At 44.8% G+C, this 21564-nt stretch overlaps 1 protein-coding gene across 1 annotated transcript; it reads left to right on the top strand.

Moving 5' to 3' along the window:
• The first annotated feature begins 219 nt into the window (after positions 1-219).
• On the top strand, positions 220-18203 carry LOC309517025 (von Willebrand factor A domain-containing protein 5A-like). The gene is made up of 18 exons (XM_082196024.1): positions 220-348; positions 585-787; positions 1226-1448; positions 2421-2593; positions 4934-5048; positions 5170-5342; positions 5533-5621; positions 6320-6464; positions 7041-7120; positions 7199-7313; positions 8548-8712; positions 8869-8972; positions 9194-9399; positions 11340-11477; positions 12039-12140; positions 15157-15299; positions 15676-15799; positions 17871-18203. Exons 1-18 carry the CDS (start codon positions 309-311, stop codon positions 17948-17950), a joined length of 2418 nt encoding a protein of 805 aa, XP_082052150.1. The 5' UTR covers positions 220-308; the 3' UTR covers positions 17951-18203.
• Positions 18204-21564: the final 3361 nt, after the last annotated feature.

The raw sequence follows: 21564 nt of genomic DNA on the forward strand, positions 1-21564 counted from the left end.
CCTTCCATCTGTCATTTTAGCATCCCCTCATTCTTCTGCATTCAGGGATGAAACAGAAAACAATGACAAACAAATATCCTTATAAGAGCAATTGTGTAATAACGTTGGGTAAACAGTATTATTTTAAATGGGAACAATATTTCATACAAATAAGTGGGGGTTACCATTTCCATTAAATCAAAGGAAAATAAAATACAGAGTTGTTGTACGTATGGTTCCCCTCTAGCCAAAAATTAATCTCTGTTTTCTGCAGTTGGGGTGAATCTCTGGGAAACCCAATTCCTCAGCAAAGACTATTGCTGTTGGCCATGACTGTCTGTGGCCTTGTCACAAACTCTCGGGAACCTGGTAAGTTACCTGCATACGGTTATTCAGCTAAGTGAGTGCAAAATGGCAATAAGCCACATACTGCTATAAATTTCCAAAATATAGCTTTCTTGTTTATGGTATGTAACCGTGTAGGTTGGGGGGGTCCTAAGTAACTGGCAGACCTAGCAGTGAGGAGCCAAGATGACTGGAGATGGTTTCTCCAAAGTGTACACAGGGCCATACATTGAGCCTTCCTTGTTCTCTCCTTGCCCCAGTGCCCTTGAAGAGCATCTCTGTGGATGTGGTGGTCCGAGGCTTTGTGGCTGACGTGGTGTCTGAGCTTCACTACCACAATGAGGAGAAGTCTCCAGTGGAGGTTGTGTTTGTCTTCCCTCTGGATGATGAAGCCGCCGTATATGCCTTCGAGGGCCTGATTGGTGGGACGCGGATTGAGGCCCAGATCCGAGAGAAGAAACAGGTATGGAAGGTCTGAGGAGAATCAGGGCCTTTGGCATTGGGTGGCCAGTTTCAGAAGGGAGGCGGAGGCTTCCCTAGAAAGGACTCTGTGCCTACAAGCAGATTTTGTGTCAAGAAGCTCACATGTTGTGCTTAAAAGAAAGAGTGCCCAACAACACCCAGTTGCTGTAGTGGGGAGCCTGGCTTCCTGGCCTCCTTTGCTACAGCTTGGTGTAATTTTAACCTAATGCATGAATTCTAAAGTCACAGTGTAGATACTACAGTGCTTAAAATTTGCTTTCACAAGGTAAAGTTACAAAAGCATAGAAGCTTCGCTGGTAGGTAACCAATTGGTCGACAGCTGTTTTTAAATGGGAATCCTTTCTTGGGACCACACCTGCCTGTGACCTTGCCTTCCTCACTCCTGATGTTCTTCTCTTCTCTTCACCACCCAATGCAGGCAGAGCAGGAATATGAGGATGCCTTGAGTGAAGGCCGGCAGGCTTTCCTGCTTGAAAGAGAAGAAAAGACCAGTGACATTTTCACCTGCAGCCTGGGTAACCTCCCTCCCGATGGGGATGCCACGCTGAAGCTCTCCTATGTCCAGGCCTTGGCTCCGGAGCCCGACGGGGCCATCCGCTTTGTCCTGCCCGCTGTCCTCAACCCCCGCTATGCACCTCAGGGTAAGCTCCTGCACCCCCAAACACACTAACTAGCCCCACATACAAGCCTCTTGCAATGCTGTTTTGTTATACCTAAGCTCTGTGGATTTGGAGCAACAGAAGCATTAATGCATGCTCATTTCATATGTACAACCTTTACAGAGATGAGCAAAATAGATTATTTACTCCCATCCTACCAAATTGCCCAGGAAGGAGCTTTGAATTGGGTTTGTCCGACTTATCAGCTGACACAAATAAAATACTAAAAGAAACAGTTCCTAGGTTCCTCTTTTCTGCTGGAAAGGCCCAGGAAGGTATTTTGTTACATTAACTCAATTGGAGAAGTGCCATAAGTGTGTTTGTTAGAAGTGGTGATGTAAGTGAAAGGAGGGTTGGCTGCATTTTTTGGCAAGGGTTTCTGGTAAGATGGAGGGGGGCTGAAGCCATGTGGGCTGACATGAGGCAGCCTCAAGAAAGGACCCCGAGAGCAGGGCTGATTTCTCTTTGAATTGGCGGCTGCAGCAATAGAAGGAGCAGGACCCTCTTAGGATGTGAGCGCTGGGATTTTCCTCCGTCGAGACTCAGGTTGTATATATGTGTAAATAAAACCACATATCCTAAGACACGACAGTCCCCACTGTGTCTCATTTCCAACAGGAAACTCGAACCCTGGGTAATTGCCTGGGGATTGAGGGTGGCGTGTTGTACATTACTGTTTCATGGTGCCTTCGCCTCCAACAGCCTAATTCTTCCTCCCACATGGGGTTGTGTTACAGTGTCTTCCTCATGAGAGCTTGCCCACTGTGTTCAATAACCATAGTGTGCTGGATAGCTCAGTTGGTTAGAGCGTGGTGCTGCTAACACCAAGGTTGCAGTTTCAATCCCCATATGGCACAGCTGAGCATTCCTGCATTGCAGGGAGTCGGATGAGATGATTCTCATGGTATTTTACAATTCTGTGGTTCTATGATTCTCTCGCTCTCTCATGTACAGGTTCAGAAGGGGGCAATGTTACCAAGAGCATACCACGACTGCCCAAGGGGCAGCTTCCCTACACTCTCGGCCTCAGTGCCACCCTGGAGTCACCTTATGGCATCAACCGTGTGGAGTCCAAATGCACCCTTGAGCCTTTGCACTACAGGGCAGAAGACCGTACGATTGCCCAGGTACAATAGTGAAAGGAACAGCTTCTGAAAAAGGGTGTATTTGTCATTCTCCATTTGAAGTTGCACACACATCCCAAAATCTGTGCTTGGGTCTAATGGCCGACATAGAGGTGCTATTTGCTTTCTTTTGTAAACAAATAACTGGAAAGGGAAGAGTAAGCTGGATTGGGGCCATGGCTTGGGAAGGGGAGCATTTGACTCTTGCGACCCCTACAGCCCTGTTTGGAATCTCCCTCCCCATGCTTGCAGTTTGTGAGAGGGGAGCTGTCCTTCCACTGTGAATAGCCACCAGGTATTATATTTATTATTATTTATTGAATTTATATACCACCCTGTACACAGAGGTATATTGGCCTTGCTTGGCTGGTTGAACAAATAAGGTGAAGGGGGCAAGCTGGATCTTGGCTTTGGTGTGGGAGAGGAGAGTTTTAACTCTGTTGCCTCTACCAGAATCCCACTCCCATGCTGGGCATTACTGGTAACAAGGGCAGGTGGGAGCCACCCTCCCACTACGAATAGGCAGCCTAGGGGCAGGATTTCTATTGAGACCACTGTTTGTTTGTTTATATTTCACAGAATTTATATGCCACTTGATTGTAAAATTAAAATAAACACACACACTCAAAGCGGTTTGCAAAAAGGAAAGCAGCAATAAAATTACCACTAGCAAAGTTTAAAAAACAGCTATTTAAAACATTCAGGAATAGTTAAAACCAGGGATTTAAAAATTGATTAAAACAGAAGAGTGACTAGTGGGGTGCCACAGGGTTCTGTCTTGGGCCCGGTCTTATTCAACATCTTTATCAATGACTTGGATGATGGACTCAAGGGCATCCTGATCAAATTTGCAGATGACACCAAACTGGGAGGGGTGGCTAACACCCCAGAGGACAGGATCACACTTCAAAACGACCTTGACAGATTAGAGAACTGGGCCAAAACAAACAAGATGAATTTTAACAGGGAGAAATGTAAAGTATTGCACTTGGGCAAAAAAAATGAGAGGCACAAATACAAGATGGGGGACACCTGGCTTGAGAGCAGTACATGTGAAAAGGATCTAGGAGTCTTAGTTGACCACAAACTTGACATGAGCCAACTGTGTGACGCGGCAGCTAAAAAAGCCAATGCAATTCTGGGCTGCATCAATAGGAGTATAGCATCTGGATCAAGGGAAGTAATAGTGCCACTGTATTCTGCTCTGGTCAGACCTCACCTGGAGTACTGTGTCCAGTTTTGGGCACCACAATTCAAGAAGGACACTGACAAACTGGAACGTGTCCAGAGGAGGGCAACCAAAATGGTCAAAGGCCTGGAAACGATGCCTTATGAGGAACGGCTAAGGGAGCTGGGCATGTTTAGCCTGGAGAAGAGGAGGTTAAGGGGTGATATGATAGCCATGTTCAAATATATAAAAGGATGTCACATAGAGGAGGGAGAAAGGTTGTTTTCTGCTGCTCCAGAGAAGTGGACACGGAGCAATGGATCCAAACTACAAGAAAGAAGATTCCACCTAAATATTAGGAAGAACTTCCTGACAGTAAGAGCTGTTCGACAGTGGAATTTGCTGCCAAGGAGTGTGGTGGAGTCTCCTACTTTGGAGGTCTTTAAGCAGAGGCTTGACAACCATATGTCAGGAGTGCTCTGATGGTGTTTCCTGCTTGGCAGGGGGTTGGACTCGATGGCCCTTGTGGTCTCTTCCAACTCTATGATTCTATGATATGTCAGTACTCTACATTCATGGATAGGCTTGCCTATGCAGAAATGTTTTCAGCAGGTGTCCAAAAGCATATGGCGAAGGAGCCTGCCTGATGTCAATACATAGGGAGTTCCAAAGTGTGGATGCTACCCCACTAAAAGATGGACTATGGGGGGCGGGAAAGTTTTTTAAAATCTCTTGCTACCCTGCAGCTTGAATATGACTCTTCATCACCTTTGGCTATTGGTTTACAAATAAAACCAGTCATGTAAAACCAAACAGTAGGGTTTGGTTTTGGCCTCAAATCCTTTCCTTTTGATCAGTAATAATGCGGATATGCTTACTCTAAGGGCACATTTTAATAATATTGACTAACTGTGAGCTATTGGGACCCAAGAGAGCTTCTCTCAGTATCTCAGGTTCTACATTTGGCAGGGGAGGTCCTGCAGTTGATCATTTATTTTGCTGCCTGTTATTGAATCAAATGGCACAACCTAGAATTCTCTCATTTTGCACAGTTTTGGAATAAATGGCCAAATTCCATAGCAACGTTTTCGAAAGTGTTACACACATAAACATCTTTGGGAGGAATAGGAACAGAGCTCCGCATTCAAACTCTGCTTCTCCTTCTAACACCAAAGGTCTCCTTGGCCGAAGGGCACCAGTTTGACCAAGACGTGGAGCTGCTGATATATTACGAGGACATTCACAAGCCCAGCACCCTCCTAGAGGCTGGGAAGCCTGGGGCTGCCCCAGGTGAGCAAAGCCTAAGGCAATGGAGGCATGGGGGCAGAAACACAAAGGGTACTGGGAGGTGAAAGGGTGCTGCCTTGGGTGAAAATGCCTAATGGATCTCCTTTCCTCCCGCATTGCACAGGCTCTCTGATGGGGGACCCAGCACTCCTGCTCACCCTGTACCCCAGTGTCCCTGCCCCCAAACCAGGCCAGAAGGCAACTGGAGAATTTCTCTTCCTGCTGGACCGCTCTGGAAGCATGGGTTCCTGGACCGATCGGAACCCTGATTCCCCAACGCGGATTCAGAGTGCCAAGGTACCCAAGGGGCAAACCTGTTTTGAAGAATAGGATGGAGTGGTAGAAGGGAGGGTAATTGAAGACTGCAGATGAATGGTTCCTTGAAGGAGGCTGGGCCCGTAATGTTGAACTAAATGCTAGAGGTTGGGCTGGGGCACCTAGGGTGATTCCTGCTTTTCTCTCCCCCCTCCCCAACCCCACATTTCAGGAAACCCTGATTTTCTTGCTGAAGAGTCTCCCTCTGGGATGTTACTTCAACATCTATGGATTTGGATCGACCCATGACTCATTCTACCCGTGAGTGTCAAAAGAGTGTCCAGTGTTGTCAGACTCATTACTTCTCTGCTCCTCCATTTGCTCCTATGCTGTATCACTGGCAATGGTTGACACAGGAATCTGAACACACTTCTTTATCTTCAGATGTTGCTGAACTACAGCTCCATAATCCCTGCCTCTTGGATCATTGCCTGCTAGGGCTGTCAGGACTTGTAGTTCATCAACATCTGGAAGGCCAAAGGTTCCTCACCCTTGCTTTTATAGGTCAATGAAATGGAAGGGTTTTTAAAAGTGTCAAGAGATTTGACCCAAGGAGTTAGAAGATCTGTCCAAGCTAGATGGGGTATTTTCACAAGCTAGCTTCCCAGCATCTCCTGCAAGGCACATTCTGGACCCCTAAACATTTCTCACCTCCTCTTCCCTATTTGTTCTGCTATTACCCTTTCCTCCTTGTTACCTGCACAGTAAACATAGGCTTTTTCTATCCTTGATGTGGCTTCGCGCATTCTGAGCACTGAATGATGGGAAGAGGAGAAGTTTGAATCTGACTGGATGAGTTTTAGGGGAGCAATTAGACCATGTAACAAATAATAAAAGGGTGGTCCTAGTGGAAACGTAGAATGTTGTGGGAGGTTTACAAAATAGCCTGATGCGGAATTGGCTGAGCTTGGGAGGAAAATAGGTCCTTTACTTCCTTGACTCTCTGAAACTCTCTACAGGCAGAGTGTAGAATACACCCAGGAGACCATGTCAAAGTCCCTCCAACGGGTGAAGGAGCTGCAAGCCAATCTGGGGGGTACAGAGATTCTTCAGCCACTGAAGGCCATTTACAGCCAGCCGTGCCGGGAAGGATATCCTCGCCAGGTATCAAGAGTAGGGTTTTTAGTGACCTGCAAAGAGTGGTGGAACAAACATGAAGTTGGTGTTTTTTGTGAAGGTTTTAAGTTATGTGCATTGTGCTTTTTCTACATAACACCCAGATGTCCATGAGGATACAGAGCAGTCTAAAATTATTTTGAATAAATAGAAAAATGTACAACCCCATGGAAGATACTTGAGTTGAGACCTCCCTTTGGAAGTGGGAAGGGGAACAGTTATTGGGGCCAACTTCGTCTGTTTGCAAATGGACAATGAATGCAATCTTTGCCTGCAAACGGATGTCAAAGAAGAGAGGCCCCCCACATGTCAATCTCCTGCCATTTAAGTTAGCTTGCACAGTATGGAGGAATTAAAGAGTCAGTCTTCCACTCCCTCACACACTTTATACAATTGCACCACCACTAGGATAGGTATTTCCCCCGTTTATATGTGGGGTTTGAATGCAATTGGGGCCTGCAAATGGAAATAGGGGGAAATAGGATATAGGGGGGGAAATAGGAAATAGGGGGAAATAGGATAGGTTTTGATACCTCTCTGTTCTCCCTCCCTCTCTCTCTCTAGCTCTTTGTGTTCACGGATGGAGAGGTGTCTAATACAGATGAGGTCATTGCTGAAGTTCGACGTCACAGCACCTCCCACAGGTAAGGCATGGGAGAGGGAAACCTTAATCTCACAGCTTTCTGCACCTGGCCTAGGTTCACCTCCTCTTTCCCTGACAGGTGCTTCTCCTTTGGCATTGGCGAAGGGGCCTCCACAGCCCTCATCAAAGGAATTGCCCGTGCGGCCAGAGGAAGTGCTGAATTCATCACAGGCAAGGAGCGCATGCAGGCCAAGGTGAGGCTCAGGAGCTCCACATTCCTCTTCTCCTGGTCTCCACCAGTTTCTCCTGAGCTGTGGGTAAACTGCCAGGAGCCCCCTGACAATCCATCAGAGCATGGAATCCCAGCTCTCCCATGCAGCACAACCACTAAGTTTTGGAAAAGATCCATGAAACCTTAATACATAAGGACTGCACCCTCAGATTGATCATTTGGCTCAGCCTTCTACACTTCTCCTGAACTGCATATGGAAACCTTGCATTGCTAGTAGTGCCCAATAGCTACGCTTTCTTTATGGGACATTTTAAACCACTTCACTGGAAAGAAACATTGGTTGCCTTCATGATTGCCTGGCTTATTGAGGATTCCTCCTCTGTTTATAGGGAGGTTAGATGACATTGCATCAAGCAAGGGTTATTTCACACTTTCTGGTGCATTTTCCTGTTGCTTCTCATTCTGCAGAAAGTCTTATCTTTTGAGGAGGAAGCTTCAGTTGCAGAATCTGAATCTTTCAGTGTCCTGTGGAATCCTACCTGGGAAGTAGCAAGTCTGGAAGTGCCTATATTTGCATGTTTCTGCTTGACAAAAAAAAACACACTTCAGTTTCTCATAGCACCCGTCATCTGCTTATAAATTCGAATCTTTTTAGTGCCCCCTATGTGGCACGGGGATGCGGGTGGTACTGTGGGTTAAACCACAGAGCCTAGGGCTTGCCGATCAGAAGGTTGGCGGTTTGAATCCCCACGATGGGGTGAGCTCCCGTTGCTCGGTCCCTGCTCCTGCCAACCTAGCAGTTCGAAAGCATGTAAAAGTGCAAGTAGATAAATAGGTACCGCTCCGGCGGGAAGGTAAACGGCATTTCCATGCACTGCTCTGGTTCGCCAGAAGCGGCTTAGTCATGCTGGCCACATGACCCAGAAGCTGTATGCCGGCTCCCTTGGCCAATAAAGCGAGATGAGCGCCGCAACCCCAGAGTCGGCCACGACTGGACCTAATGGTCAGGGGTCCCTTTACCTATGTGGCCCAGTCATTGTGTTTCTCAGAGACTGTCCAGCAGGCTTCTGTTCTATGTTCAGTGGCTTTTGGAGAAACCAAGATGGCATCTTCACCAGCCCCTCTCCTGACTCCTCTGCAAGCACTGTTCACACAGTTTCAAAACAATCTCACATAGAAACTTATTTTTAAGCGATAGTTGAACAGGAACTTTGATATTCTCTTAATGTCATTGCAAAATTCTTGCTTTCCTATAGGCCCTGCAGTCTTTGAAGAAGGCCCTGCAGCCAGCCGTGACCAGGATCTCTCTGAGCTGGGACTTGCCTCCTGGTCTGAAGGCTGAGCTTGTGGGGTCAGGCCCACAGGTCATCTTCCAGGGGCAGCGCTGCCTCATTTATGCCCAGATCCATGGGCAGGACCAGGCAAGTAACCACCACCAGGACCTTAACCAATGAATAATCCCTCCCTCCTATCCTAAATACCAAAACCTGCCAGTCCTGGTGTTTTATAATCCCAGAATGTATTGTTCCGAAGGCTTCTTACCCTTTCCCAGTTTTGATCTTTCTTTTCTTCTGCAGTCTTCAGGCTCCACAGAAGGGACTGCTGTTCTTCAGTACCAGTTCCAAGACCAGACTTTCAAAGAAACAATGAAGTTCTCACTAAGTTATCAGGAGACTGACAGGTAATACTGTCACATTTTGTAAGTCTCCCCCCCCCCAACCTTGGACAAACGTGATACGATTTATTTAATTACAGATAGCATTTGGAAGCCATCAAGTTATAATCCAGATTTGCCAATAGTCAAGGAAGATTGGGTTTGGATGGCCTATATTAAGGGGTTTACATCATCCCAAGTGGTCCCTGCATTTATCTCCCCGCTGCCCCCTTTTTCCCATACTGCAGGCTTCCTGTTCACCGTCTGGCGGCTCAGACCCTCCTAAAGGAACTGGAGGGGGCTGGGGAGAAGGGAGGAGAAAAGCAGCGCCTGGCACTGGAGACGAGCCTGAGCTCTGGGGTGGTGTGCTCACAGACGGCCTTTGTGGGAGTGAACATGGAGCTGGGCACAGCACTTCAAGGGCCCCTCAGCCGCCGAGACATTCCCCATGCATGTGAGTTCAAGGAGATGTGTTTGGCAATGACCATGGATTCCATGTTGGATTCAGTGTCACTGCATCTGCTCAGTACCTTCTAGAAAAGACTTTTGGGGTGACTTGGAGTTGGTTTTACTCAGCCTTCATTAAGATATTTTGGAGATATCCGATATCCCACTCTAAGTGTGTGTGTGTGTGTGTGTGTGTGTGTGTGTTTCAAATCTGTTTCTGTCTAAATCTTAGCTTACCTTTACAACATTCCAGCTTGAACTTTCAGATCCAATTGACATATTTTTGGCTCTTTTAGGAAAGTTTCATCACTTGGTGTTCTCTAAATATTAGAGTTACAAGCTAATGAAGCAATATTAGCTATTCCATTAGGGAAGTACACCTGCCTGATTAATTGTGGATTCTGGCAGCCTTTACACTGAAAAAAAATAGTTAAGGCAAAATATTTCATAAAAGATCGTTAGAAAAAGCTAATATGCTTCAAAATATCAAACAATATTTAAATAATAATATACATACAGAAGTGAATAGTGGAAGTTGTATGAGCACAATAACATTTCAAACGGTTATCAAGAATTCTAAGGAGGCAGAACTCACCTTTTATTTAAAAAATAATTCATCCATAGAGTATCTTTCTGAGTTCTTCCAATGGAGAAGAGAAGAAGCCGTGATGATATGATGAGCTGAACTTTAATCCTAAAGCATCAAAAGTCTCCTTAAAATATTTTCCTCAGCTGTGCTCAAACAATTACATATAACTTTAAACTCATGAGCTTTGCTAATAATACGTAACTTGAAAAGGTTTTTGATAAGTACTCCTTAGCAATGGTGTTACTTAGGAAAAAACTGAGCTAAGAGTTCAGTGTTGGAAACTACCAGGGGTCTTGAGGTGAGAAGTTACCTATATCAAGCTATATCAAGAGTGAATATAACTCACATTTTCATTCTGTCTCAGTAGGTCTTCTAGATCTTCTAGGTCTTAGGCAACAATCCATTAATGAAGCAAAGTTTAATAACAAACTGTTAAGACCGCAAGAACTGACAAGTTTTGTTTAACCTAGGTAAAATAATGCTTTAAGTGCTAGAGCAGAGTGATATGTGGTCACAATATCAATGTATTTCCCTCATATCAATGAGTTTCAATGGTCACAACCCAAGAAAGCCAAGATGGTGCTTGGAGAAGGGTTTTCTATTATTTGTGCCCTTAACGTTTAGCATCTTGAGCAAGAGGAGGAGGGAGTAATCATCTTGGTCCAGAATGTGGCTTGTGCTTCCTTGAGATGGCTTGGCCCTAATCTATGTGATGGAAGCCATTGAGAAGACTTTTAAAGGAACTTCCTTCAGCCCTGCTGATGTGTTTATCAGCCACTTAAAAGTCTCTTCCCTTCTAAATCGCTCTTTCTCCCCCTCTCTCCCTCCCTCCCTCTGAATGTTGTTGGGCTACAACTTGAAAATGTGACGATTGCTGACTGAGGCAGATGGATGCTGGAGTCAAACAAATTGGGAAAGCCACTTGCTCCCTGGCCAAGAAAGGACTACAGTATTTTTTAAACAATGGAGGTCCAGCCCCGGCTGCGGGTGCTGCAGTCCGAATGGGGAGCAGATAGCAAGGCGGCCATAGGAGCCAACTCCTAGGGGCTTTGGGGGGATTCACCCTGCCCCAATAAAATATTTGAAGGGTCTGGACCCCTGCAAAATTGATGGGCATTGCCATTCAAATTGTTTGTGTGCACCATGTCATATGATCGATTATGCAGGGTTGGGCTTACCTGGGCCCCCCAAATATTTTATTCAAGTTGGCACCCCTGAAGGCGGCAGTTCTTTTGCTGTAGAGTCAATGGCTGCATACACGCCATTTGTCTAAAGAACATTTCCCTCCAAAGAATCCTGGGACCTGTAGCTTGTTCAAAATCTCATTAGATTTGTGTGTTTTTTCCTCCTTGGTCTAGTACAAGCTAGAATGGCATTGTGCTATGCACAATCTGCATCTCTAGGCATGTCATTTTCACCAATGCCAACGCCAGGTTGCAACCCGATGGTTTCCTGCTCTGCTCCTCCCATGCAACATCCTCGCTTGGTTAACTCAGGTAATAAAAACACTGCCACCATCTCAACTCTGTTCATGTTCTGCATAGAAGAGTTAAAACACTGAATGCATTCATTTTGTACATAGGCCTTATCTGCAATACTGGTTCCCTTAACTTTTAATCATCTGGGTTAATTTGAGACGTGGCTTGGCCTTAATCTCTGTGAAAGGGAGCCATTTAGAAGACAATTCTAAACTTTCATAAACTACTTAAAAACCTCTTCCCTTCAAAATCACTCTCTCTGGCTCTCCAGATGTTGTTGGGCTACAACTTGTACATGTGACCATTGCTGACTGGGGCAGATGGAAGTTGGAGTCAAATCAATTGGGAAAGCCACTTAAAAGGACTACTTAAAAAAAAGAAGGTCCAGCCTAGGCTTTGAGAGCAGCAGTTCTAGGCAGGCATAGAATAGGGAGAAGACAGCAGGGCGGCAGCTCTTTGCTGTAGAGTCAATGGCTGCATAAACACATATCTAAGGTACATTTGCCACCAAAGAATCCTGGGACCTATACCTTATTCAAAATCACAATAGATTTCTGTGTCTTTTCCCCCTTGATCTAGCTGGTCTATTGCAGGGCAAACGAGCTGCGAAAATGATATATGGCTCCCTGATGCTGTCATCACCTCCTCCCATTCAAAATTCTTACTCTGCTAAGTCCTCAGGTAATAAAAACACTGTCACCATCTTGAATCTGTTCGTGTTCTGCATAGAAGAGTTAAAACACTGAATGCATTCATTTTGTACATAGGTCTTACTGGCAATAAGTCTGTAACTGAAATAATGTGAACGGGATATTGAATTGCATGCTTGGCTTGAGTTGCACTTGTCTTTTTTTAAATAAAAAAAAATTAATATCACCAGTCAACAGTATATCAAAACAAATAACATGCATAAAAGAAAACATAAAAGAAAACATACATAAGAAATTCCTTCCACCTATTATGACTTCCAATCTCTCCATCATGGGTTCCAAGTTTTCTTTTATCAACTGCATATTCTTTATTACCTAACTTCAGTTTACCCAAAATATCTATGACTTGTATAACTTTGCAGGAGTCATTCAAAACATGCCAAAGATTTCATATGATTACAGTGTTATTTATCCCAATTATACTGAATTGGCAAAATGACAAGGAGAATTCTGAATCAATCTGAGTTGCATTTGTCAGTTCTTCTGACTGGGAGATAGAGGCAGAAAGGGAGGTTGATTGAGGGGGAAATAGTAGAGATCAAAGTGGGCATGGATCCTAGGCAAGTCCTCCCCCAATTATGTAGTGTTATTCAACCCCTTCTGTATTTCCAATCGGGTACCAGCAATTCAACTTTCAGTGTGTGTGGTATTGGTTTTTGGACCCTGTGAGGTCTAGAAGCTTGCACTTCAAAACAGAACTTTAAACCTCTTGAATGTGCCATGTCAGTACTGGTGCTCACTTGAAAACCAGGGAACAGGACTATGTTGCTGACCCCATCCTCAGATGTCAATGCTTTTTAGCATGGACATCTATAAACACAATATTTAAGCTGCTGCTTCTGCCTGGGCTCAGGGCCATCTTAAGCATATGTGGCGCCGGGTTGCAAAGATCTGCCCAGCGCCCCCAAAGTTGTTGACCTTTTTCGGGAAAATCTCTCTCTAGCAAACTTCTTGGTCATAAAAAATCACTAAAAGTCAATGTATATCAAACATTTTCTCAATTGGAGCCACGGTTAGTTTGCTTTCATCTCATTAACACATACTGTATGCTTCAAATACCAGTTTAGAGATTTTGGTACTACTGGTCCGATAAAGTTGTTAACATCAATGGAATTCACAACAACAAAAATGCTTGCCCCTAGAACATTTCACAGCTCTTCCCATTCCCAGATGACTCCAACTCAGCCCCAGACTCCCCAACCCGGCGCCCTCAGGAGCGTGGTGCCCGGGGGGGCCCTTGCACCCCCTGCCGGAGACGGCCCTGCCTGGGCTCCCATCCTGATGATGTAGAAGTCTCCTTGTAAGAAGCTACTCATGCATAGGCTCAGTCAGCGTAAATGTCTGTTCCGGTGCACTACAACCTCACCCACCATGTGTGGTGAATTTATGAAGGAGGCTTTGCTGCCAGGAGTGGGAGACCAAGTGAACTACAAGCCCATTGCCTTAATTACTGTCCTGTGTAAATCGACAGGGATAAGCGTGCCCTACAAGCACTTTTCTCAGTAACCTTGAGCTTTAAGTTTGATGGGCACACTGTGAGGCTGAGAAGCATCCGCTGATGCAGAGTGCCGCATCGCATCTCCTGATGGAAACTAGACATAACGAGAACATAATGTACAGCAACTGCACTGGTTCCTGCAAGTAAACCAGGCCCAAGTATTTAACCCATCAAGCCCTTAGAATATATGAACTGCACCTCTGTGTCAGACCAAAGTTCCAGCATTTCCCCTTGTGCAAAACTGGCAAGCAGAGTTTAAATTGCAATCACTCTACCTTTTCCTTTGTTTCCTTGTGTCAGCTATTCAGGGCAGATTCCATTCAGCTGACACAACCACTGTACTTTTCCATGTGTAAGACGAGTATTTTTTACGTGAAACTAATGTTTTAAAATCGGGGTTGTCTTATGCACGGGTAGTGCAGAGGGGGGGACGGGTGATTGTTTGATGCTGTGAGCCGAAGATTGTCAGTGTTGGTCGTGCGAGTGATTGGTGGCTGTGGCAAGGTTTTTATTGGATTCGCTGTTGCAGCGGCAATTGGGCGGGCGACAGGTGGCTGGTAGCGAGTAATCAGGCGTTTGGTGTCTTCTCTGTTGCGTCTGATAGGAAGCGTTCAGGCGGGTGAGTGATTTTTCAGCATCCCCCTCCCCCCAAAAAACTCGACAAGTCTTCCCCCATTTTTTAAATTTTTATTCCCCAAAATAGGGGGTGTCTTATACAGGGGGGGGGGGCGTGTTATACACGGGAAAATACGGTATATAGCTAGCTAATTCCTACATGGATTTGGGTCTTTATTGTTGTTTTTAAGCTATTGGGGGGAGGAATACTTTGGAAGAACTCACTACAGGAACTGACAGAATTCCAGAATCAAATAATATGAAAATACAGGAAGGGGGACTCTGTCACCTGATGGAAGATAACATGCCTAAAGGACAGGGGTGATGGGAGCTGTAGTCTTTCTGGTTTTCTGGTTCAGCAATTTTTTTTAAAAAAAAAATTATAATCCACACAGTCATAAGATATATGAAGGCAGCTTACAACATACTAATTATAATAAAATCAGTGTTTAAAATATCCATAAACCATAACAAAAAAACACCAATAAAACTTCCTTTGATACTAGTTTGTTTAAACAAAGAGATTCATACATGAAGACTTGTCTGAACAGTACAGTCAACAGAAGATATCCAAAAAGATATCTTCTCCTTGCAAATTGGGAGGGAGTCCTGTGGGGCAGAGCATGCAACACTGAAGACCCAGTCTCTACGGAAGTCCAACCAAACCTCGGGGGCATGGGGAACCTCCAGAAATGCCTCTTCAGAGGATCTCGGTGATCAAGGTGGAGCATATTAGGAAGTACCACTCTTTGTATCATCATGACTGTCTATTGAGAACTTTGGAAAATCTAGCTAATAGTGTAGATGGGAGAGTTCTGAATGTGGTGTGAAGGCTATGAGCTGTCTTAATTTATCTTCTTATTGCCCCTTGCAGAGCCCACTCCCAAGGAGAAGGAATCGCCTCTCTTGAGCTTGGTGTCTCTGCAAAATGCTAATGGCTCTTGGCCACTTGATTCTGGTCTGGCCACCATCCTAGGCCTGAGCGAGGCTGAGATCTCAAGCAAATCACCTGCCCAGGTAAGGTCTGTGGCAGGATCAGTGGCATTGCCCTTTCTAATAAAAGCTCTGTTAAATTGATTGTTGGAAGCAATTAATTAAAAACTTCTCCTGTATCGGAGTTCCTTCTGTGGGTTTTCCCCCCACTATGGCCATGTTTTATGCTTTCAACGAGAGAGGGAGAGAGAGAAAGTAGATCTGCAAAAGCAGGTGGTTCATCTGTTTCATGTGTTTATTTCCCAGATTGTGGCCAAATTGTAACCAGGTACTGAAAGGTCACACTCAGCCTTTGTTTTGTTTTTCTTTAAGAACTGTCAAATGTAATTTCTGTACAGAGCCAGTGAGGGAGCAGGGCTCAGTGCCTATCTGTCTTTTGACTCCTGCTCCATATTGCCAGGTGACTCCAGATGCATGGGCGACTGTTCTGGCCCTTCTCTGGCTCCACTCCAGTGCCATAGACCAGAGGGATGAATGGGAATTACTGGAAACTAAAGCTCTCAGCTGGCTCCAGGCGACTGCAGGTGAAAAACTTGTTTGTTTGCTTAATGTATTTATACCCTTTTTTTCTCCCAGACTGGGATAGAAGGTGACTTATATTTCAAAACACTTTAAAACACCGAGCAGTAAAACAAAAATAATGAAAAATGCATTAAAAATGCCTTTGAAACAATCATGGAAGTTCAGCTTGTCCTAACCAGCCCATTATTCCACATCACCTGCGCCTTAGTTTTCAAAGGCCTGTCTGAATAAAGCTAACAAAAGAGGGAGCTAGTCTAACTTCTCTTGGAAGGGAATTGCACAATAGGCTTATTGTGCTTTTATTTATTTAGAGCATTTATTTAGAGCCTAGAGCTTGCCGATCAGAAGGTCGGCAGTTTGAATCCCCGTGACAGGGTGAGCTCCCGTTGCTTAGTCCGTGCTCCTGCCAATCTAGCAGTTCAAAAGCATGTCAAAGTGCAGTAGATAAATAGGTACCACTCCAGCAGGAAGGTAAACAGTGTTTCCGTGCGCTGCTCTGGTTCACCAGAAGCGGCTTAGTCATGCTGGCCACGTGACCCGGAAGATGTACGCCGGCTCCCTTGGCCAGTAAAGCGAGATGAGTGCCGCAACCCCAGAGTCGTCTGTGACTGGCCCTAACGGTCAGGGGTCCCTTTACCTTTACTCCACTCTTCAGTAAAGAGTGACTGTATATAAGTCACTCTTCAGTGCGACTTAAATACAGTCAGGTAAAGCGAGACAGTGCTTACCTGCAGGCTTACAATCTTAAAACAACAACAACACAAGGGAGAAAGGGACAGGGAGAGAAAAAGGGAGGAATCAAACTGACACCATTTCCTAAACTGTTGTTCTGATAATGACCAGCTGGCACTGCTTAGGGGTTGAACGTGCCTGATGGAGCAGGGCTTTGGGAAAAGCTGATAAGAATGAACTCTGCTTCCCAGCTCTCCTGGAGGCAGAAAGTTTTAGGCAGCTGGATGCCAGTAAGCTGAGGAAGAATGAAGGAGTCTAGACCAGGGGTCTGCAACCTTTAAGATAAAAAGAGCCACTTGGACCCGTTTCCGAAGGAAAAAAAACTGGGAGCCGCAAAACCATTGCGACATTTAAAACAAATATATCTCTGGAGCCGCGATCTGACAGCGAGCGGGAAGGTGACGTCGGGACGGTGCATGACACACGCATTGCCCCCATGCGACGTCACAGCCAGTACAGCGCCCGCCACAGTGGGGAGTGTCGGGGCGCACAATGCGCCTCCTCCCCTCGCTAGTATCTGCCCCGGAGCCGCAGCAAAGGTGTAAAAGAGCCACATGCGGCTCCGGAGCCGCGGGTTGCAGACCCCTGGTCTAGACAGAGGCTGGAGTTTGAAGATGAGTCTCCAACAGGAGTCTAAACTATGCTGTATTTCATTTGAGGTGCTGGGGTTTTTCCACCCCTACTTGATCTCAGACCAATCCACTTTCCCAACAATTTACAGTGTACATTAAAAAATAAAATAATCCTGGCTCACCACAGGGGTTCCAGTCTGTTAAACTGGGAGGCACAACTGTCTCCAGGTCCTGCATTAGAGATTTCTTCAGATTTTGGCTGGGGAAGATGGTGATTCCTCTATCATTCCAACTAGGAGAGCGTAGAATGAGGATGACTTGCAGGGCAAAGAGCACACCTGCTTGGATCTTGCCTATCCAATTCAGAAGGCAGCGCTTCCTGCTTGCAATCACTATGAGGAACATTTGTGCTTTGAAATAAGAACAGTGTCCCCCCCCCCAAAAAAAAAATTCATTTCTGCACCATCCAGTGGTCTCTGATTGCCTTTCTGCCATTCAGTTAATTGCACTTCAAAATGTTGCCCCTTTGTATGATTTGCGATTGGTTTCCCCTTCCAGGCCTTTGGGAAAAAAAAATGTGTTGGAGCACACTCAGACTTCGCTTTAAAAAATGAGTAAAAGATGGAATGAACAGCAGCCTTCTGTCTTCCTCCCCATCGCACATAGATGGAGTGATCAGTTATTGGCCCTGGAAAAAGAGTTGGGCGCAGGCTGAAAAGTGATATTTGGTGCTGGTAGATCCTAACTCTGCCTCTTTGTTTGTCTGCAGGGTCCCAGCTGGCTCAGTGCGTGAAGGCTGGCAATGAGATGCTGGGCAGCAGCGTGAGCCCAGAGGCTTTTGGGATCTGAGTTTGGCTCTGTGGCCTTGTGCTTTTTAAAGCAGGAGTTTCTGCTGCACTCTTCTTTTCTTCTCCTGCCAAAGTATAGCTGGCTGCCATCTCATAAAGCTCTTGTCACTCCCTGAGCTGAGCAGTTCCTTCTGATTCCTCCATGTCTTCACTGCAAGAAGTGCTGGAGTTTCCTCTCATATGGAGATGCCTTATATTGGTCTGCTGTGCTTTAAGCCAGCACTCTGTGCTAGTGAGGGTACAAAAAAAAATAATACTGAAAGGAATTACAAACTGCAAAATAAACAACCATTCAGTACTTAAATGAAATTTTATTACAAACCAGGTTTGGCCACTTTTCTGCTTTAACCAGAAACCCAAATCACTACCTAAATTTTGAACACAATCTGTTCTCTATACTGTTTGTTCCAGCAGATTAAAACAATAGTTTATAATCCACCTACATCCAAATGCATGCTGTCAGCAGAAAAGAGGAGCAAATAGTTTGAGAGTTAATACTGGACAGGTGGGTACTTTAGGTGGGTCTTTTAGTGGAAAGCCACATTTCTCTTCAGTGTTCCAGACCTTTAAAAGCTCAGATGGATAAAAGCCTTTACAGCTCTGCGGTTCCAGTCTATGCACTCTGCCAAAGCTGAAGGATGCTATCACCCGATTCCTTATAAAGAGAGAGTTTGCCAATGTGCCTGAAGATTTACCCTACTGCCTACTGGTTTGTCCAATCTACAAGGACTTAAAAGCAGTCTTGTTCAAAGATTTAAAACTCTCAGCTAAGAGATCTGTTGGGCATCCCATTAATTATTTTTTAGGGGACAGGTCCCCCTACACCTTTGAAAAATGTGGACTGTTTTGCCTTCAGAGCAGCAAGCCTAAGAAGAAAAGTTTGTGAAGATGGCTGACATGTATTTTCTATGATTTTATATAATTTTTATTTTCCATATACATTCACATCATTATTATCCACTTTACCTCCCTGGCTCTTTAGACTCTATCGACTTTCTTCCCTCCTGTCTCATGACTTTCAAAATTAACCTTTGTATCATTGCATTTTGTACGTTTTCCAATTCTAATTACTCATTACAAAATAGCTCAACATTTAAATAAATATAGAAAGGTAGAAAATGTCTCATTACAAGTCTTCAGACACCCCTGCTAGTGATCATAGAATCATAGAGTTGGAAGAGACCACAAGGGGCATCGAGTCCAACCCCCTGCCAAGCAGGAAACGATGTTAATTGCATACAATAATCTTTCATATCATGTAAATTTCATATATATCATATATATATTATATAAATTTACTCCAGTCCTTTTGGAATACTTGATCATGTATTCTCATTGTTCCTCTCTTAAGTTTGCATTTCAGCATCATGACAGAGATGGTACAAATCACAAACAGAGTAAAGGAAAAAACTGAAAGTGTCTTTAACCATGACCTTTAAAAACAAGTGCAAAACAGGAAATGTATGCCTTGCGGGCAGGCTGACAGGTAGACCATAACAGGTTTCTATCTGTGTAATTGGGGATCAGGGTTCAGCCTCTGATTGCCTTCTCTGATTGCTTGCTGTATTCTGCTGGAACAAGAAATAAAACTGCTTTTAAGAGAATTATTGGATGTCACTTGGTTCAATTTTGAATATATATATATATATATATATATATATATATATATATATAATGGATTATAGAGTTGATTGGAGATTGTGTGCATATATATATATGGCACTTTATTTTAAATATTATAGTCACATCTTTTAAAAAGTAGTTAGCCTTGCCCAGCAATCAAAATAGCTTGGCCACCAACACTGCATACAGGCTCAAATGATAATCTTAAGAATGGTAGGACTGGGAAAACACTAGCTGAGTATTTCTCTGCTAGACCCATATTAAATTTGGTTTCCTGGGAATCACATAAAATAGATGGCCAGTGGGGTCATCAAGTGTTCCAACAGTGTTTATGAAAATGTTATAAGAATTTTAAGGTCTTATAAATATAAAATAGATGTTCATAAATGTACCAAGCAAGCACATACATAAATGTATAGACCACATGTCTGAGACCCACAGGCAAAGTCCTGAAACCATTTGTCTCTTCCAAATTGACCTCAAATATTTCTCTGCAAGGTCAAAGGAAATGGGGAGCCTCTCCCTTGTCTCTTTGCTCACAAATCCTGTCTCAAGGGCACAGTTAAGATATGAATAGGGTGAGCCTGTGACCTGATACCTGGAGTCAATAACTGAGTACAGTTATCATAACAAAAGAGTGGCCAGGATGCCCAGGTAATCCAATCAGGTAACCTGGCAGACAGGATAAAAACAACGCACTCAGATTTCTGTTGTAGTCCTCCCCTTCTCTGATGTATTGGGGGGTGGTCTTGGGCTACACCCCTTCTGTGATGTATATATGATGGTTCTGGGGGTGGTCTTGACTCTTGGACTCCAGGGCAGGCAATTCAAAAGTCTATATAAGGACTTAGAAAACCACCCTGCCACATTCCACAATAACAACTGCAGAGAGGAATTTTGCACCAGGTTCCCAGCCATGGCATAAAGTCAATCTAGGTGCATGTCAGAAGGTTGGCTATCACTTGAAGCCCTGGACGGTTCCTGATGTATTTCGTCCACTACCCTTGGGGTGTTGGTTATTAATCCGTGGACCCTGGTGTCATTTGCTAAGGCAATTGGGGGGGGGTCTTCATCAAAGACAATTAGATCTGTCTCTGTTTGTCTGTGTGTCGCATTTCCCTTGGGAGGAGCGTCACTTGGCGATGGCTGATTGGGTTCCAGCCGGGGTAATGGATGGTGAACTTCAAGATCAAACAAGGGGCTACTGGAGTATCCTGTCTTTGACTTATCTAGATTGGGCTGGCGTTCTTTATGTAACTAGCCTTTTTGCTCTGGAGTTTTCCTCTCCAAGGGAGGGTTACGGCTGGGTGCATCACACATATCCATCCTTAACGGCCCTGCCGAATGAACCACAGGACTATGCCAAGTGCCCTCCGACAAAGAGGGCATTGATTCCCTAGCGCCAGTACGGCAATACGGCAAATTTGGCAGTAGTTGTTTTCGTTCTGTGTTTTTAAAAACTCGCCTCAACTCAATATTATAGTCCTGTAAGAGGGCCCTATATTTCAGGAGCTTTTTAGGAGTTGTCGAGTCGGAAAAGGTCAGCATGAGTCTGGTGTGTTGGAAGTCCATGCAAAGCAGGTTTATCGCAATCAGATTGTCGCACTGGATATTTAGTAAAAGCTTAAGGTTTCTCTTCACACTAGCGATTGATTTCCAGTAAGGCAGCATACCGTTGAAAGGACATACTGTATATCGAGAGCTACTTGGGTGTTTTGTAGGATCCAGTCCCTATTTTCACTTTTGTTACTTTTGCTATTAGTAGTCTCTCGGTTGTCGGATCCAGACCGGTTACACCCTTGTGCACAGTGGTCTTGGAGGGCAACGCTATGGTCAGTCTCTTTAGTACTGAGGGTGCTATTTCTGGCCGCCAAAAGCACCAACTCAGCCAGGAGTGATGTTACCTTTTCTAGTTTGGTGTTAATTTCCTCCACTGTTCTTGCAGTCAGCAGGCAGTGGTCCGCGAGTATTTCCACATAGAGTGGTGCCCTC

Source organism: Podarcis vaucheri (genome assembly GCF_965113315.1).
Source record: "Podarcis vaucheri genome assembly, chromosome: 13".
NCBI classification, from domain to species: Eukaryota; Metazoa; Chordata; class Lepidosauria; order Squamata; family Lacertidae; genus Podarcis; species Podarcis vaucheri.

What these genes read in the sequence shown, in the direction of transcription:
- LOC309517025 (XM_082196024.1), top strand. Translation starts at nt 309, where the DNA reads ATGACTGTCTGTGGCCTTGTCACAAACTCTCGGGAACCTG. An exon ending in CCCCCGCTATGCACCTCAGG is followed by an intron (nt 1,449 to 2,420) that starts GTAAGCTCCTGC and finishes TCTCATGTACAG; the next exon opens with GTTCAGAAGGGGGCAATGTT. An exon ending in CAAGCAAATCACCTGCCCAG is followed by an intron (nt 15,300 to 15,675) that starts GTAAGGTCTGTG and finishes CCATATTGCCAG; the next exon opens with GTGACTCCAGATGCATGGGC.